This window comes from Anoplopoma fimbria, chromosome 19, assembly GCF_027596085.1.
Source record: "Anoplopoma fimbria isolate UVic2021 breed Golden Eagle Sablefish chromosome 19, Afim_UVic_2022, whole genome shotgun sequence".
Lineage (NCBI taxonomy): Eukaryota > Metazoa > Chordata > Actinopteri > Perciformes > Anoplopomatidae > Anoplopoma > Anoplopoma fimbria.
The window spans coordinates 27,101,330-27,122,032 of NC_072467.1; the positions used below are offsets into that span (position 1 = coordinate 27,101,330).

The following is a 20,703-nucleotide window of genomic DNA, read 5'->3' on the forward strand; positions in this document are numbered from 1 at the left end:
GAAGATCACCACCTGAGGTTCGTCTCATATTTAAAAAGAAATGTTGAATTAAATATGAAAAGTGTTCACAACATTTTTGACCACCAAGGACATTGAGTCCACCTTTTTGTTATGAACAAAGTTGCTTGCAACAAAAAGGTTTTTATATGTATATTTTATATCCTGACCTTACGAACTTTAGTTCTGCATCATGTACGTCAGTCTACATAACCTGCACAGACAAACAAATTGTCTGGTTTTTTGTGTTGCTCAGGACAAAATAGTGCCAATAGAAAGAAAATACCAATGGTAGTGGTTTTACAAAATGTTAGTGAGGACTTCCTGCACCTAACTACTCTTATTACCGTTGGTAGTTATGTTGTCTAAACCCCAACTGTTGGTTTTGTTGCCTAAACCCAACTGTTGGTTTTGTTGCCTAAACCCAACTGTTGGTTTTGTTGCCTAAACCTGACTTGTAGTGGTTTTGTTGCCTTAACCCAACTGTTGGTTTTGTTGCCTAAACCTAACTGTTGGTTTTGTTGCCTAAACCCAACTGTTGGTTTTGTTGCCTAAACCTAACTGTTGGTTTTGTTGCCTAAACCCAACTGTTGGTTTTGTTGCCTAAACCCAACTGTTGGTTTTGTTGCCTAAACCTGTTGGTTTTGTTGCCTAAACCTAACTGTTGGTTTTGTTGCCTAAACCCAACTGTTGGTTTTGTTGCCTAAACCCAACTGTTGGTTTTGTTGCCTAAACCTAACTGTTGGTTTTGTTGCCTAAACCCAACTGTTGGTTTTGTTGCCTAAACCCAACTGTTGGTTTTGTTGCCTAAACCCAACTGTTGGTTTTGTTGCCTAAACCTAACTTGTAGTGGTTTTGTTGCCTAAACCCAACTGTTGGTTTTGTTGCCTAAACCTAACTTGTAGTGGTTTTGTTGCCTAAACCTAACTTTCAATTTTAATGTAATGTCTTCCCGAAAGGGACACGGAAAAAAACATACCATTCGTGTCCGTCTACATGAAACCAATAGATTGCATTTTTTGACTATTTCACAATCTGCTGTGAGACTGTGTTTGAATACATAAACCTACTAATGAATTATTCATTGTCCTTGTTTTAACGTCTGCTTGCTGTGTCTTCACTCTCTCTGCTCTGCTCACAGTTTAGGGGTGAATTGTTTTATTAAATCAGATCCACAAACTGCTCTAACTCTTCCTGACATGTTCCGTAACCAAACATTTAGAGGACAAATGTGTTTTTGTAGCATGAATACTTCCTCAGTTAGTCGGCGGCGGCTGCTGCTGTCGTACTTTTGCCACATTTCACTCCGACACTGGCCCTCAGCAGGACTTCCCTTATCTGTGATGAACTCTGCGTTTCACATTTTCAACCCGTTAGATGGAGGTTGAGTCGCTTTGAATGGAAACGGTCACAACCTGATACTTTCCTTAAATTCCCCCGTCTCCACCTCCTCCACCTCCTCCTCCTCCTGTGGTTTAAAGGCGAACCACGGCGGCTCCATTTAGACACAGCGAAGGCGAGGGAGCCCACACAAAAAGCTGTCGGCAGGAGATAAGTCTCTGCTCACTTTGTGAGGCTGGAAGTTGGCACTTTGACTCCCAGAATGTATTTGTTGCCAACAGTGTTGCAACAAGCGGAAGAATAATGGTTTAATTTCACCCCCCCTCGACGCCGCCGTCCTCCCGAACGCCTCATACATATGCAGCATTATGAGCCCCGGCTTCTGGTGATTCTGTCGCTCATGAAAACTTAAAATTCTCATTCAACACGATATGTCAGCCGCGGTTCACTGGGCAGAAATTACCAGGACCGATGACATTTATGGGAAAGGTTTTTTTTTTTCAGGCATGACTGCTCTGCCGAGAACTGCTCCTCTGAAAAATGTTGTTATTGATGGAAAATAATAATGTCACCATACTAGATGCTTGCTTCTAGTGGATAGATGAAGAGGTGGAGGTAGAATGGTTAGTTTGGCTCTGTCCTTTAGCAACAACATCCATCGACCACAACATCTAAACCTCAAAGAATTCACACGTTATATTATTTTAGTGTTAAAATAACGATTCACAGTTTAGATTGCAATTTTTTTTTTGGTTTACTAAATAAACGTAAAAGCATTGTAGAGGTGCACACACACACAACTGCGCAAATATATGGTTGTTTTAACTAATATTAACCCACCACACAATACTTAGTTAGGCTTAGTTAAAGATGGTGAAATACTTAGTTAGGTTTAGTTAAAGATGGTGAAATACTTAGTTAGGCTTAGTTAAAGATGGTGAAATACTTAGTTAGGTTTAGTTAAAGATGGTGAAGTTAAAGATGTGAATACTTAGTTAGGTTTAGTTAAAGATGGTGAAATACTTAGTTAGGTTTAGTTAAAGATGGTGAAATACTTAGTTAGGTTTAGGCAACAAAACTAATTGGTTTACGTAAAGATTGTGGTTTGGGTTGATATAACGAAGGAAATTGAGGTACTTAGGTACGGAAGTTTCCTGACAAATAAATAAAAGTTGATGTCTACAGCATTCTAAAAACAACATAATTGAAAAAAAGCCCCAGGACTGTACAGAACAAGGTACCGAGAAAGTTCTGTGGACATTCTGCAAACAACGACCCGGAAAACGTTTGATAAACTATTTACCCTAAAAAAAAGAAAGAAAAGAAATGGGAACATTGTCATTTCTGCTGCCTTGTGTGTAAACTATAAACAAATCAAGACACAGACTGTGTGGAATACAACGCACAAGAAGCACAATAATTAACAAATTGTTTCCTATCAGGTAGCAAACTCATTAAAATATGCAATAATTAAGATATATGACGGAGTAGTGGCATTAGAATGTGCAATGAGGAACCCTGTTTGGCTTTTTAATGAGCTAAATCTTCAGTGTGCTTCTTTTTAAGAATCTCAATCATTCTCCAAACATGTCTGAACTGTTTGGTTTTTTCCAGCACTGAGACACATTCGTCTTCCTCTGTTGTTTTTGGAGAACTCTGTCTCCTAATGAAAGACATTCGTCAGATAATGAGTCCTCGCCATAATGACGGTGTCAAGCCTCCGTCACGCTGAAACAATGAGTCTAATCTTGTTCTTTTTGTTCTGTCTCTCATCCCTCCGTCCTGCCTTCCTATCATCTTCCTCTCCATCTGTTTCTAATTGATTACACCCTCCTCCGCCAACATCTCTCCTCCCAAAACTCTCTCTCTCTCTCTCTATGCACCTCCCTTCATCCTCCTCCTCCATCATCGCCTCCTGTCTCTCTCAGGTGAACAAGCAGCAGCTGCAGGCGGTGAAGGAGCGTTTCCTGGCCTTCCTCAACGGCGAAACTCAGATTGTGGCTGATGAGGCTTTCTGCAACGCCGTGAGGAGCTACCATGAGGCAAGGAAATGTCATTTTATATTTTTTATTTTAAGTCCCCAAAGCTGAAATGAAATCTTCTCTATAGCCGAGGAAGAATATATTGTGCTCGAGACAGTTTCCTCCTCATCAGCAGTGAAATGCATGCCCTGTCTCACTTAAAGCTACAAAGGGACACTGTGGTCGCCCCGAGCAGTTTGGGGGCGTTTTAGTCTCTACTCAAACATGTGTTTTCTGCAGTACAACTCGGTTTCAATGCCATAAATCATGAAAAAGGAAATTAAGGAATTGCAAGTTGAATTTCTTTGATTTGATGATTTATTTAAAAAAAAAAATGAACAACACTGGAATCTATATATTGACATTGTCCACAAGTGTGACACTGTTAGAAGAAAAGGGAGGCTCCATGTGCTGTTTATATTGAACTATTCACATTTTTACATCCTCTACTTCCAGCCTCTCCTCTCCTCTCTGCTCTGTGTTCAGCAGTCTGCAGTTCTGTCAAAGTTTCACTGAATTTTCATGTCATGTGACTGTTGGTCTCAGATCAATCAATCATGGCTTCCTAGTTGTGCTGATGACCTCAGAATTTATTGTTTCTTACAGAATCTAGTTAAAGCAAACGTTTACCTGTGGCTAGGGTTTAAATTAGACACGTGGAATAAAATGCTTTTAGAAAATATCACATTTTTTTGCTGAGTTGAATGTTGAATGTTTGAGATGAAGTGTTTCCTTTATGTCCGTAAACGATCTGAATACTTCTTCTACTGGTACTGAGGGTAAAACAAACGGTGATGGTTATTGGGAGTGATGTTAGTCCTCTGCGTCTTTCATCAGGATTTGTAGTAAAAGCAGTTTATCTCCGTTTCCTGTCTTGTGGTTTCTTTTCTTTTTTGAGCTACAAACAAACTGGCAGGCGGGTGGAAGAGATTCTGTGATACTGAAATAGCTCGAGGCATTTCATTCACTTGTTATTTTAGAAAGGATGCTTTTGGAATCTCCCAGTTTAATTCAATTTTGATTCTTTGTGTTGAAATGCGATTTTAATTTTTTTCTTTCTTTCAAAGGATCCTTTGAATTAAGTTAAGAATGATGACAATGGTTAAGTGGGACATTTCACACCGTGACAAAACAGCAAATAAAACAATAAATCTAAAAACAGTAAACTTGACCCGATATTGAATAAGTATCAGTGACTATAATGACCAAAAACACAGATCAGATATATTAGACCCAATATATTAACAAGAGAATGAAAATTTAAATATATAAAAAAACAAAATCTGAACTATATTTTTCTTGAAATGATTTTACGACGAATAACTCATCACGTCTCAATTTATTTTCCTTTTCTATTCATGCCAACAGACTGAACTCTTAAAACGTATCATTATGTACTTATGTAATGACTTGCTACTTATTGTTATTTACACGCTGATACAGATAAAATCTATCATACTTGTTAATAATTGAGTTCTGTGTCAGACCGTCTCTCAAAACTATAAAAATAAGACCAAGGTTGCTAAAATACAGAATATTCCTTTAATCGCCTCCAAACAAACACCCTGATCTGACCCCAGAGCTGTTGTCTGGAGGCTCTCCGTCACTTCCTGTGCTTTCAAACCGTCCAACGTTCCCTTTCTTCTGGCCGCGCCTCCGATGACCGAGTGGTCGCTGAGCTCTTATGGCACACGGTAATGAAATCTATCGCCAGACTGAAACATGTTGGGAGAGAGTTTCTCTTTTCTCTAGGAACACTAATCTCTCTCGCCCTCAAACTGAAGCTTTTTTAAAAATTTCCATCACGGCACAGTTTCTCCGTGATACTACTTGAAAATACTTCTCCACCCATCTACTCTCTTTGGATCATGTCATCTCTGCAGCGTTTTCCTTTTGTCCCACAAAGCCTCCCACCTCCACCCGTGTCTCCGTCGTCGTCGTTGGAGGAGGAGGACGGCGTTGAGCCCAGATTGCTGTGAATTTCCTCACTTTTTTCTCTAGCGCTCTGTCTCTCTCTTATCTGTTGCTCCTCTCCCTCTATCTCCCCATCATCTCCTCATCACCCGCTGAAGCGCCCGTCATCCGGTTTGAGACGGAGATCTTATCGGCCTATCGCAGCTCGTCTCCATAATCGCCGGCAAGTGTGAAAACGATCAAAGTCCTCCTCAGTGGACGCCGTCGTCCTCACGAAATCAGACGCAAGACACTCGTTGTGTTTCACGTGTCCTCCTGAGACATCACGCTGTTAGACTGATGTATTTTCATGGAGTCAGAGCTTCACTAACAGGGCATCAACACCCCGAACACACATACAACAACAACAACAACAACAGAGATTTGTGCTGTTATTCATTCATCATATGAATACATGGCAGACATTTCACTTCAGGAAAGACGGCTGTCACTGCAGACAAACACAACATGATCTATTTCTGCCTCTCGCTCTGCTCAAAGTCTGCATCTTTCCTTGTAGAGAGAATATTGACCAATTTATTATTTTTTAAAAATTAAAAAAGTGAGTTTTGTGCAGTTACAAACATGCAGGTGTGTTAAAACAAGCATGTCTCTAGAATTAAGCGAATATGATAATATCCTGACTTTGATATGGTTCATGCAAACATCATATTCTGTTTTGGTATTCTGAATAGGGTTTGAGCATTTTACGATTAAAGTATGTGGGATATGCTGATAATATTCAGGTTTTTGAAGCATTCTTTGGACAAACATACAGGACGTTCAGAAGATGCATCTTAATGGGGATTTCTACTGCAGTTTCCGACACACGACCTCTTTCCTTTTTTAACGACCAGCTCTGTGTGTAGATAACAAACCAACTAGCAAATAGTTTGCAAAGCTGGAGTACAGATGCCCAAAAGAAAAGAAGGAGGAAGACACCTACTTTAAAACATTATGAGGGACTTGGATATCAACAGATTTTTAGATATGAACAAATGTCTCAAGGTGATTGTTTGTTTTTTTCTTGAGGGTGCTTACTGATGATGGTGATGAGGTTGCTGCACTGGGTCATTTTATGTTCATTTGAATATGCATGGCTGCAAGTAAAGAGGAATATTTGTGGAATAATCATTTTCATTAGCCACGTAAACAGCATATTTGGAATATTGTCTTTTTCGGAATAAGGGCAAAAAAAACTGAGTATTTGGTGCATCTAAACGTAGTCATTATGTTTCTGAGAAGTTTTGTAAAAAGATTTATGTCTTCAATAGGAACCAACGGGGCTGAGCACCACAGACAGGAAGTCAGAAAGTTCTGAGAGACAAATATAAATATATATACTTATCATAATAATAAGACAAATATGAAATAACACCAGCCTCATCTTTTAAAAACTCTGATCAGGCTCAGCATAATGCAGCGGTCTCAAGCCGTGTGTGTTGTTTTGGAGTTTACCTGACTAACTGACTGGCAGGAACATATAATCATCATATCACAGGTGAGAGATGTGGGACAAAATATGTTTTTCTCTAAATGTGAAAGACATTTTCAGACATGTTCCCTCCACGTGTCTTTTATTAGATCAAATGTAGCCTACAGATATTGCTAAGAATCAGCAATGAAGCACGATGTAAGGAAGAGCAGACACGCAGACAACAGTGGATTAAAATGGATTAAATGTTCTATTCCTGTATGTGTAATTTTAGATTAAGTTAATTCTTTCAAAATAACCACAAGAAATGGCTGTTTTTTTAAATTATATTAACATGTAATATCAACAGAAAGCACTCCTGATAAAGGGGTACCGGTAACATCTTTGTAACAAAATCTTGAAAATAGGGGTTTTCAGGAAGAGAGCTAGTAGAGAGAAAACGTCACTATTGTAAATGTTTATTTTTGACAGTGAAACGTTCAGCTCCATCTGCTGCGTCACCATCTCCTCATCCAAACTGGGTGTTTTTTTTATTTTCAATCTGTGAGGTTAAACATTTCAAATCTGAAAGAGGTTGATTCAGACGCTGCTGCCGAGGCCTTGAGGCTAACAGACGGCTAACAGAGCGAGAATGGAGGGCAGAATAACAGGAACACTTCATGAGGAAGGACAGTTTAGTAACAAGATATTATAATCAGTCAGCTGTACTCAGTGTTCGGAGTAACCTTGTACGATTTGTGTAGGAATTTCGGCGATTTCGCTGTCACCTTCTTGGATTACAGCCTTCGCCATGTTGGTTTTTTTGCAATCGATGAATCTAAGTGACCATATTTGGACTGAAGAGTGAAGTAGAGACGCCATGTACATCTCTGGTGTCGACCTGTCAATCAGTGTGTAGCCCCGCCCTAAAGCATCCCCTGCTTTATGGTCTGTTTGACTCTAAATGGAGCATCATTTACTAAATGAACATCATGCTGTATTGAAGAAGACTTGAAACTAGAGATTGAGACCATAAACTCATGTTTCACTGCTTTTCACTGTTCTATATTTTATGAATATGATTAGAGATTGATTTTGTTGGACACCAATTATTATTTGAAGCCAGCACGTTGGGCGCTAGGAAACTGGCATGCTATAGACTAAATAATCACCAGATTCATTGACAATAAAAAAGAATCATTATCTGCTGCACCACTTGGCTGCTCTGCCTCTTTATAAGCTTATAGAAACCCCACCTGGAGGGAAACAGTTCTAAAAAAATGATGGGTGGTTTTGAAAATGATCCAAACTGAAAATGTGTAAAAATCTGTTTAGGTGTAATACTTCAGAAGATCTGCAGCAATTTTATGACATAATTGAGATATTCCCCTCTTTAAGTGTGTCTTTTATTCTCCTGTTTGAACACTTCAACAAGTAAAAACAAACAAACACATCATCGCTATCACACCATCACGGACCCTGATGGCCCTATTTGACAAAATGTATCTGTTTTTCTGCAGTTATTATATTTTTAGAGGACACACCCGCGTGGCGGAGCTGCAGGTGTCTGACCTGCAGGTGTCTGACCTGTAATTTAGCGCTTTAGAGCAGCTGGAGTCCGGCGCTTCAGGTCTGTGTGGCATTTCTGGAGCCCAGCAGGGAGGCTGACACTCAGCCTCTAAGTGCCTCCAGCTCCGAGAGTGTTATTTATTGAAGAAAAGATTATCTTTCTGACCTTCTGACATCAGATCTGCTGCTGGGGTTTCAGTATTAAACTGCTTCTCATCGCAAGCTTCCAGTAATCACACCTTTTTTTTTTTTTTTTAATCAGTGTGGAAAAACGAGGCTGGGGAGGGAAGCAGGGAGATCAACTGTTCAAAGGTCAACATCATCAGGTCCGATCGATATGTGGTGTTCTGGTGGAGAAAAAATCAATGTTTCCTGACTTAAAGATCCTCTCAGTGTGAGACCGTGTGGCCCAATACAAGTCTGAGAACATAGAAGCAAGTTCCCGCAAAATCCAAGATGGTTTAGTGCTTTATTGCTGTCAAATCCGGTAGTGTTTTAATCATAGACTGTATATAAGAAGTGGACGTAATCATAGTGACGTCAGCCATTGGTTTGTGGACGTTTTGAAGCATTGAGTTTGGCGGTTTGGCAGTCGCCATCTTGACTTTTTGCAACCAATGAATGGAAGTTAACAAAATATTTAGAATGCTGAGGAGTGACATAGAGACCTGTCAATCACTGTTTAGCCCCGCCCTAAAGCATCCCCTGCTTTATGGTCTGTTTGACTCTAAATGGAGCATCATTTACTAAATGAACATCATGCTGTATTGAAGAAGACTTGAAACTAGAGATTGAGACCATAAACTCATGTTTACAATGTTTACTGAGGGAATAAATCAAGAGAGAAGTAGAGTCATTTTCTCATAGACTTCTATACAACCAGAGGAGTCGCCCCCTGATCAAAACGAACCGTAACCCGTCTGAACATCACATGAAGAAATCACACAAAGCTGCATGTTTGCATTTACCTCCCGAACACACACAACACCTGTCATGTACAGAGAGGCTGTGAACGCATCAGGAGCCTGCAGTGTGTTTAACGCATGTACTCCTCAGTGTTCCTGTGAGTGGGAGGCCTGTTTCCGTCTGCGTATGTTTGCTTTGATACAAGTTTCACATGGAAGCCTGCTAATGCAGCATGAAAGTGGATTTACACTGAGCCGAGGAGCAGTGGGTAAATGTTTGAAGTGTGTATGCAGGCAGATTGTTCTTTTCCACACAGGAGCATACAATTCTTCTTTAACATGCTTATTTCTTCATCCATGCAAGTTTATTTCTTTCTGTTTGTTTTCTGAGGATGCCCTGCTTTGCAGAAGACTCTTTACTATTTGTACCGAAAGGATGTTCCCAAAACAGCAGTGACGTTTAAAGCCGCCATTAATTGATAAATCAAACCGTTATTGTTCATTTATTGTTTGTATGTCTGAAGATTTAAAGAAGCAAAGCCAAAGACCAGGAAATCATGAATTCCATTAACATCTTTTAGCTGAAAATCAGTGACATGTATTTGTGGAAAAGGAACAAAAGGTATAGAAAGATGATTTGTCACAACTGCAAGTCCAAACAGAAGTGGAACAACCTTAAAAATATCTGGAACAACTTAATAAATCAGAAACTTATTGTAATTCATTGCATTGCATGCTGTTCAGAGTAACTGGCTCGCCTGCAGACAGAACTCTGCTAAACCCCGAGCTGAGCGGCGTTAACGTTAACGGAGGTTGAGTTGGCTGGCATGGTGCGTACAAGCTCAACTCCGTAAAAATTCATATTAGATTAATTATAACGGTACCATAATGTGTTCAAATGGGATCTTGTAAAATGTATTTATGTTGGATTTGACAAGCCGGAGATCTGACAGTTTTAGACTGCAGGGAAATTGAAGCAGAATAATTCCGTTATATAAAAACATACCGTCTTTATTTTTTTCAATACACTACAACAAATCAGTGAAGCATAGAGAAAGAGACTAAATATCGAGAAATATTCATTCAAGGCGTCACATACTTGAATCTGTTATCGTCAGGGCTATTGTGTTGAACTATAACCTCGTCATATCGCCAAAGCCTGCTGTGAACGTTTGTCCTTTCTCAGAAACCTTGTTAGTGTGCAGAGAAAACAGAGAACTGTCATCTCAGAGTGACCAACCAACCTACATTTCCTTTTTTTTTTTCTCTGCCTAAATGATTTACAGCTGCTGCTTCCTCCTCCTCCTCCTCCTCCTCCTCCTCAGAGCTCCTGATCAGTGGGAGGTGACGATGACTCAACAGCGTCCTGATCAACCTGTTAGTCTGTCAAATTAAAGGACTGCTGACATTTCCAGCTGTCCTCCTAACCACAGATCCTCATTATGTCCCAGAGGACACATTACTGAAACATCCCCAGGTGTCAAATCCAAACCATCCTCATTAAAGGAACAAGTCACAATTTTTTAAAGTTTTTTCTTTTTGAAGTTTTTGAAATGTGTGAACAGACAGGATGTAGAATCTTTTCACTTTTGATGGATTTAGGCTAGCATTTTCCCCCTGCTTCCAGTCTTTGTGTTAAGCTAGATCTCGTAAAACCCTGATGACAAAACAAGCTTAACTTAAGGTCCTCTTAATGGTTCTTTCTGGAGCTTCCGACCATGGTCATAATCAGCTGATGGAGTAAGAGCTGTAGATGTTCCAAACTAAAATGTAAGACATGTTACTATCAAAAGAAATGCACAAACATTACATTACATTAGAGTCATTTAGCAGACGCTTTCATCCAAAGCGACTTACAATCAGTAGTATATTACATATCATTCACCCATTCACACTGATGACAGGCTACCATCAAGGTGCCACCATCAGACTCTAACTAACATTCATGCAACATCCAGTCCACACCGATGGCAAGCCTTCAGGAGCAACTTGGGGTTAAGTGTCTTGCCCAAGGACACATCGACTGCTGAAGCCGGGTATCGAACCACCGACCCTCTGATTGGAGAACTACCTTGCTCTCCACTACGCCACAGCCTCCCCCAAACAACAATGCAGTGGAAATAGCATGTTTTATGATACATGCTCATCACCACAGATAAGCAAGAAAACTACATTTTACAAGAGAACAGTTGAACGCATCATGGCAATGTTTTAATTTGCCTTCGCCCAATACTCGTTTTCACTGAACAGAGCCTGAACGCATCGCAATGTAACTAAACAGAACATTCGTACGTTAGCCATTAGCTTTGCTGCTAACGATATTAGCTCTCTTCCTGTCAATTTCAACACGGATTTGTAGTGCGAATAGAAAGCATAAATGCTGATGTCCTGATCACATATTTTTACTGGTTATTGGCCGATAACGATCGACAGTAAAACTTTATTTCATACTGGGATGGTTAACAACACTATCACTTCGTAAATGATGGTCCATTTAGAGTCAAATAGACCATAAAGCAGAGTATGTTTAGGGCGGGGCTACCTTATGCGCCTTACGTCCCTCCTCTTCAGTCTGAATATGGTAACTTCTCTTCACTGGTTGCAAAAAAAACCAACATGGCGACGGCCAAAACGCTGAACTCAAGGCTTCAAAACGGCAGTCCACAAACAAAGTGAGGTATTTAACCTCATGGACTACAAGGTAATCTTGGAGACTTGAATGAAACCTTGAATACTACCCCAACAGCCGCCATACATACGATGTGAGCTCATAGACTACTATTTGACCTTGAAGACCTCCATGTAACGACAGAGACTTGGGTGTTAGGATGTAACCTCAGAGACTACGACGTATTTACAATGTGAACTCAAAGATTAAGACATAACCTTGAAGACTCTGATGTAACCTCAGAGACTTCCCATGTAGTGGCCATACATATGATGCGACCTTAAAGACTACAAACATAACCTCGTAGACTTCGATATATCCTCTGAAACTACAAAGTAATCTCAAAGACTTCAAAGTATTATTGGGGAATACCCATGTAGCCACCATACGTCGTATCATGTAACCTCAAAGACTTTGAGGTTACCTTGTAGACTTCGATGTAACCATGAAGACTACGAAGTAACCTCAGAGACTACCCATTTAGCCACCATATGTACAATGTGACCTCGAAGACTTAACCATGACCAAAAAGAAGTAACCTCGTAGACTACAATATAAACTTGTAGGCTATGACGTTACCTCGGAGACGACGACGTAACCTTGAAGACTTTGACATAACCTTCAAGGCTACGACGTAACCTTGTAGAAGAAGACTACCCATGTAGTTTCCATATGTACAACAGAACCTCTTAGACTACAGTGTGACCATTGTAGACTTTGATGTAATCACAGAGAAGACAAAGTTACCATGGAGACTTTGATGTAGTCCAAAGTCACACATCAAAACCAAAAAAGTTCACTGTGTTCCCACATTTTCTTCTTCATTCGGCTTTGTGTTGTTAGTCCAGCAGAGGCTCTAATGATAAAATTGGAATCTGGATCAGACAGAAGCTGCAAATCATTCCTGGCATTTCATTTAACTGTGCTCACAGTTTTTTATTGCCTCTTGCGTTGACTCATTTGTCTCTCTCATGTGTCATAGAAGAGAGAGAGTTTCAAATGTACTTCTGTGTTGGTTCTTGATGTCTGAAATGTTTGTGATTAGCTTCACATTGACTCTGTCACTCCGTAGTTTTCTCTTTAGTCACGGTGGTCATGTGATTAGCAGATGTTGATTGGTTTTGCAGGTATTTGGTCATTAACCAAAGAATTGGACAAATTGATGGCAATGATAGAAACTTTAGGGATCCCCAGAGTTATTAAACTTGACCCTAAGGTGCACATGAATGCCTGTGCCAATTTTAATGGCAATCAATCTGAGAAAACCACAAATGTGAAGCTCATTGTGGCGCTACATTGTTTGGCCTTACGTTTCTCCTGTTGTTTCCCTCCGTCTTCATGCTCCCTGTACTTCCTGTGTATTTGTTATTTTTATTATTTTTATTTCTTTGCTGTTTCCTCCTCGACTGTTTGTTGTCGCTTCAGGCTATTAGAAAGGATATGAATTCACACGGCAGGGGGTTCATTATCCATCAGAGCATCAGGTCTTGTGCTCTGACTTCCTGCTTCACGGGTCCGATCAGACACGAAGCAAAAGGATCAATTGGAACATTTCTCATCAGAACTGGACCAAATCCTCAAGGTGCTCCTGACGAATCTGAGCCGTCACCTGGCCACAGAGCAAAGAGCTGTAACTTGTGACTTTGATGCTCCTTGTCTGTGATCTTTTAGTTCCCCCTCTGACAGACTGATGACTTTCATAACTCCACAGCTTCACGGTTCATCTGTGACATTTTGCAATTTGAGAGGAGAAATGGTACGGGTGTTAAAACGATTCTGCAGCTTCGCCTCGAGGCAGAGAAGAGCCCACGCTTGTTCCTTTAATCTGCACATCATCAGGTTTTTATTGAACATGAAGTAATTGGTTTTTAAGAATAAACACTGTCAGATCAGTTCAGCTGGTAGATGATCTGTTATACAGGCTTCACAAAATGACACATGACCTCATAAAAACTACTACTGTGGGAGGTTTACCTCCGTCAGATCAGACCAAATTGAGCTTTCACAGAGTCTCACACATGCAAACCAAGTCTGGATCAGTACCTGCTTCCTGTCTGCTAAATTCATCAGAACCAGAATAATCTGAGGTAGAAAGTAAAATGTAACTGTGCAGAGAACCTCACATTTAAACAACTCTTTTGTTTAGTTTTAGTTTTAGGTTTTTTTTTGTCTCTTCTTCAGTGGTCATATATACTTCAGTCAGGAGTCATTTTCCATGCCGTTGTAGTCAAACTGATAATCCAAGTTGGATAGTTTAATTGTCTGTGATTAATTTACATAATGACAGTCACCCTGTCTTTATTTGATCTCTCTATCACAGTGGATTCAGGATTCAAAGTCAGTCACTTATGACATGTCTTTCATCTGGAGACTTTATTGCATTGTCTTGGGTTCCAGTCTCAGTGTTCAGCTGTCGAATGTCACTGAAATCACATTGTGATAATGGGATTTTATTATGTCTTCTTCTTTATAAAATATTCCTGGTTCAAATTCATGCTATAAACAATTTATTATAACTTAACAATAGTTATCATATAATGTTGAGATATCCAGTTAAAATGTTTAACATGATATCAACCCCTATTGTTCATCTCTACTCTTAAGGGATAGATACATTAATTTCAAACTGGCCCATGGGGGTTTCTGGTCTAGAAACACTGATTTTCTTGCAGTGTAATTGATTGAAAACTACAGATTTACTTTTGTTTGGATGGTGAGTCCTTATATTTTTTGGATATCCCTGTAATAAGCATTGGGAAAGCGTACCATGTCATTTTTTTAATAGTTTTTTATTTCTGTCTCTCTTAAAGAACAGTTTATGTGACTACATTTCACTCATGGAGTACCGCAGGGATCCGCCTTAGGTCCTTTACTATTTTCTGAGCGGATGATTCTTGGATCTGTTTCTCTTTTGATTCATATACTGTTTTTTTCTGAGGATCATGTTGTAACCTTGTTAAGAAAAGTGCTATATAAATAAAGATTATATATTATTATATAAAGTAACGTCATGCAGCAGAATTCAGTACAGTTCTGCCGTATAGAGGTTAAAAACCTTTTTTTTCATAACTTTTTTTTCATAACAGAGAAGTCAAATGTCTTCACACTTTTCATCCTTGTCTTCGAACATTAAGCCTCATCGCAGAAATCTCAGTGTCACAGTTGATAACAGGATTTCCTTCTAATAGTGGAAATATATTATTTACTGCAGTTATTGGGAAAATAATGACTGTCAGTGACGGTCTTGTAGAATATTGTTTACTGCTTTGGGTTTTCATTCAATTTTTAAGATTTCCAAAATTTTGCATGAAATCTTAAATAAAAAGGTGAAAATGAAACTTCAAAGTATGGTTTACATTTTGTACTACTTATCATTTCAAGTTTTAACTGGAAAAATACATGTTACTGGATTGTCTTGATCATAATCTTATGATTGTCTGAAGATGGCCTGAAGAAACTGTGTTTCAGATTGATCCAAGAAATAATCAAAAGTGAAACCAAACCAAATTTGATCCATCGAGCTCGTTTCCAGCACTGCTGACTTTTGCTTTCTTTGTGATGGAAGTTATTCTTTAAATCTTCTTTTTATTCTGATATATGAAGGGTTCAGGCTCTCTGACAGACGGACTAACCGAGCTGAAGCAGGCAATGGAGACGTTTTAATATCGGGCTGGAACATGTTTTATGCATGAAGGAACATATGAGCAGCGATGATCCAGCTCTCCTCACAGCTGACGGATGCTGTGACAGAACATTTAAACACTTCAATGTAGGCATCAGTGGAGCAATCTAATCCTTCCAGCTGTGATAAAGTGATGATCAGGAATGGGAGACTTTTTAGAGTGTCTTTACTTTTCTATGACTTCAGAGATGTGTGGTATTCCGTCTTTTTTCAAGCAACACACAGTCATTTCTAGAGAAATGTTATGACCACCGGTTTTAATTGTTTTCTGTCTGGGGAATCATGTTTTGTCTGTCAGTTTGGCAGATGGCTCTAAATACTACAATACCCATGAGCTATGTAATTGGATGTTTTCTGCTGAAATGCATCTTTGGATTCGTTAAGTTCTCCCTTAATGTTTTTTTCTGAGCACAGTCTTGATCCTTCATTCATTTACATTCCTGTAAGTTTAGCTCAGAGGCTATTTTTCATCCATAGTAAGATTTGAGAGTGAGAGAAGAGTTATAAAATCAGCCTGAATAGAATATAAGATTAGAATTACAAAGTTATGCATACGTTAACCTTTACAAGCATGCAAAAACAATAAAAGAAGAGAGAATATTGATATGAGTAGAAACATCATCCGCAAAACTCTTATACTTCAATACTTGTAAAGTATTATGAAGACATGCAACACAGAGAGACTCATAAAACAACAAATGCAAAACAAATAAATGAAGGATAACTATGTCAAATAGAATTGAAAATGTTTAAATCAGTCTGACACAGCAAAGCAACAATAAAGACATGCATGCAGGGAGATGAGGGTCGACTGTCTAACATAGTCTAATCATTTAAGACATGTATTAGTCAGAAATCTCAACAGTTCTCTGGTTTCAGCCTCTCCAGTGTGAGGATTTGTTGTTTTTCTTTGTTTTTAGATCATTTTAAACTTGAATATTTTGCCGGTGTTGGCCTGTTTGCGAGACAAAACGAGACGGGCAGCTAACCTTCGTCTCCCGTGTCTTTAATCTCCTGACTCCCCAGCCCGGCGCTCTGCTGGCGTGTAAATAATTTAGCGAAACTTTTAAAGCTCCAATTAATTCGAGCGGCGGGGAGGGAGGAAGCCTCCTGCTGATCGATTCATTAGTAATAATGGCTGACATTTGTGTTGCCAGACAAAGTGGAGGAGAGCCTATAGAATCCAGAGAGCAGCAGAGGGAGGGCCGCGGTCTCATTGACGACCAGACTCTGGGCTCACATCGCCCGTTTTAGTGCTTCGATACGGAGTTCTGCACACGATGCTTCAGTCTGAGTGGGAGTCCTCAAGATAAAACAGTCTTTACTTTCATTAGTTTTCTCTTAGTGAATTCTGATATGCAGCCATTTATGTAAACTAGAAATATGCTTTACCAAATTTCCAATTATTGAAAAACTACACTAGATTGACATCAAAATAAAGACACTGATATGTTAAAATAATGGTGATTGATTTAGATATTGCAGCTTTCTAAAAGTCTTTTTTTTCTCCCTACCTCTGTGTAATACAATTTTATTTCCAAATACTTTGGAAAACTGCCTGAATATAGCATATGTATCGGATGAAGACATCAAAAAGAGGTCAGAGGATGTATGTGTGTATGTATATACAGATTTTTAACCCTCTGTGGGAAATGTTTCCCCGAACAAAATCCTGAATAACCTGATTCAGTGGATTAAAATTTTTCAATTCCTTTATTTATTGAAATCAACCTTTCCTAAATGAAAAGAACTTGTAAGTTTCGTCAACGACTTATTTTTCTTTTGGACTGAACAACGCTCTGTGAGGTGTTTTAAATGTTTGGATCGGATACAATCGTACACAGCCAACGCTGGAATTTAATTTAACAATTTTGTTTAACACTTATATTATTAGTGTAGGCTGATGTGTATTTGCAGCTGTGCAGAAACACCATGTTTAAACAGAAAGTGGCCTAATACTTTTTGAGTGAGGACAGAAAATGACATATTTTTAAAATACTTTAACATCCAGACTTTTGTTTAAACTATTCCAGGAATAGTTGTTTATGATTGAAGTGCATATCTAACTCGACAACATCAGAGCAGACAAATCCTGGCGTGTTCTTTGGCGAACCAAATATGGATTCATCCGCCACTGAAAATAGTCCCCCAAGAAGTTCCTCCTGTAAAAAAATGAAACTACATATTTGTGAGGTGTTTTTAAAGCAATGGGATTGGAGCCGCGAGTAACAGACAGGAAGTCAGAAAGTGTTGAGATATGGAGAGATGTGTGTTGGCTCGGGCACCCACCGTCCATCTCAGCACCCGTAGAAACCCCTCAGACCAACTGAAAACAGTCATCACGTTGACACGGAAAAAATAATCTGCGCTGGTTAATGACCCCCGGCTCCTCCATTAGTCCGCTTTCATGCCAGTTACCATCATTAGATAATCACCGTTTTACTATCTGCTGATGGCCGAGACAGGCTGATGTACCAGAGGTTCACATCGGTTGTAATTCTGTTCTCGGAAAATAGATAATTGTTGTTTTTGTGTTAAGTGATTATTAATTGCGTCGCATGCTCGGTAGAAAATAGTGTTAGATCAAATGAAAAGCAGCAGAGAGGAGAGCTGACGGCAAGGTTAGATGTACACTTCAGAACCAATTACGTGGGGTTTCATTTTTCCACATCAGTTGTTTTAATGAATATTTACCAGTTTAAAGTCGTATAAAGTTTTAATATTTGGTTAAAGGAGGAAACACGTTGCTTCTTTGCTGTGTAATTTATTTCAGTTAAGGAAAGGTTAAACAACACGTACTGACACGGGCTGGTCTTACCCAGAACTTGGAGCTGTACCTACAAAAAGGAATGCGTCGTAATTCGTAGATATCCCCAAAAGTTATTTTGTGTTTTATTACATTACATTACATTACAGTCATTTAGCAGACGCTTTTATCCAAAGCGACTTACAATCAGTAGTATATTACATATCATTCACACACTGATGACAGGCTACCATGCAAGATGCCACCATCAGACTCTAACCAACATCCACCCAACATTTTATCCACGTAATCGTAAACGGACTTTCATAGAAAAAATGCACAAAAAATGATCGGTAACTTTTCGTAAGATATCACAAGAACCGTTGCACGAGGATACGTCCACACACACACACACAGGCGCTCCCTACTGTTAAAATATTAGTAGTTGTAGTTTTTGAAATACTAATAGTTGTAGTTTTTGAAATACACACTGCCTATAAAAAAAAAGTTTTCACCTTTTCTTTTTTACAACATGAATTCAAAGCAGACTTATTGTGACTCCTTTGACATCAATCAACATTTGAATAATAATAATGATAGACTATAAAACATTCATTCATTCCCTCTGTGTGGATAGGTCTTGCACATCTGGACACTGCAGGTGTTCCCTCGTTCGTCTTTGTAAAACCGCTTTCGCCATCAGTGAACAGCATTCTTTATTGTCCGTCTGTAATCAGAAAAAAGCCTCTTCCTGAACAGATTAATATCATTCTGGATCTGTAGGATTCAGTCATCAGTATTTCTAACGCTGCATGAATTACTTCTAATGTGTTACAGGTTGTTTTTCTCAGTTTCTGTTAGTCGGATTAAGAGCTGAACAGAGAACTAAACTTGACACATCCCCTCGTCCCACCTCGTCCCACCTGGCCCGCTAAACAAACCACCGAGTCAGTCTGCCGCCTCATCACGCCATCACAGCTTAATCCAGCTCGAAAGCTCCAACATCTGTCTCCTCCCGTCGAGTGTCATCGTCCTAAACAGTTGTTGTGTTTTTTTCCCGGGCCTCCTCTCCTCCAGTGTAATGTCCTCTTCAGCCCTCCATCAGATCGGAGCCGTTTGTGTTGAGCGATGCAGAAGAGGCCGATTAGCTGCCGTTAGCCGGCTCCCCTGGTGGCATCAGCATCTGTCACCTCCCACTTCATCCACTTAACGCTTCCTCCCCGTTTCCATTCGTCACCACAGAGAGGACTTTGTTTTCCATGCGTCGTCTCTCAGCGTCGTTATTTTCTTCAACACCAAAAAAACCACGTTAGTTTTTGCGTGGAACATCTCCTCGTTGAGACTCTTCGGCTTCGAGTGATTTCTGTTCCGCCTCGTTAACGCTTGTAGCTCGTTGGCGGCTCCTCTCCATCTGCTGTCAACGTTCACGCTCCGCCCGCCCATCGCTCTCACGAGGCGGCGCTCTAAACACTTACAACAGAATCACGCTGGTCACCTGGTGTTGTTTTATGTCTGTCAGTTGATTCTGCAAGTCATTTTACATTCTGCTGCTACTAATCATTCAGTCAAGTCAATGAGATTTGTGTAACCCAATATCCCAAATCATAAATTTTACATCTGTACAGCATGCAACCCTTCCGCCCTTTGACCCTCGGTTAACAGGGAAAAAAGCTCCCTAGAAAAACTCTTTGACAGGAAAAAAAAAAGGAAGAATCCTCAGGAAAAGAAACAGACAGACGTGAGATAGATGTCGTGTTACAGAATAGCAACTCTTGAGCAACTCCTCCGGGATATATATATTTTTTTTTTTCGCCATCTTGGATTATGGAAGTTTCCATGTTGCCCTTTTTTGCAACCAATAAACAAAAGTGATCATATATGGAGTGAGGAGGAGTGACGTAGAGACGCCGTATACGTCTCTGGTGTGGACCTGTCAATCAGTGTGTAGCCCCGCCCTAAAGCATCCCCTGCTTTATGGTCTGTTTGACTCTAAATGGAGCATCATTTACTAAATGAACATCATGCTGTATTGAAGAAGACTTGAAACTAGAGATTGAGACCATAAACTCATGTTTACAATGTTTACTGAGGGAATAAATCAAGAGAGAAGTAGAGTCATTTTCTCATAGACTTCTATACAACCAGAGGAGTCGCCCCCTGATGGACAGGAGAGAGAATGCAGCTTTAAGGAACTTCAGCATCGGCTGCACTTTTCAGAACCGGTTGCCTATAAGGTACAAAGTGGTATCAAACATTTCATCTCTCTCTCCTCATGTCCTCCTGCAGCCTTTATGTTAATCTTGCCATTGTAATTTAGTATAGAAGTATATTCATAACTTAACACATGAAACCAGCCATCAGATCAACATAAAGGAGTTTATGTCTGAAAGAAACTAGTATAGGTGTA

At 39.6% G+C, this 20,703-nt stretch overlaps 1 protein-coding gene across 4 annotated transcripts in view; it reads left to right on the forward strand.

Moving 5' to 3' along the window:
* Positions 1-20,703, forward strand: part of cadps2 (Ca++-dependent secretion activator 2) — a 165,363-nt gene that overhangs the window by 31,611 nt on the left and 113,049 nt on the right. For all 4 annotated transcript variants that reach the window (XM_054619217.1, XM_054619214.1, XM_054619215.1 and 1 more), the window contains exon 2: positions 3,267-3,380. In XM_054619217.1, the coding sequence (XP_054475192.1) occupies positions 3,267-3,380 (114 nt within the window). The remainder of the gene's footprint in view (positions 1-3,266; positions 3,381-20,703) is intronic.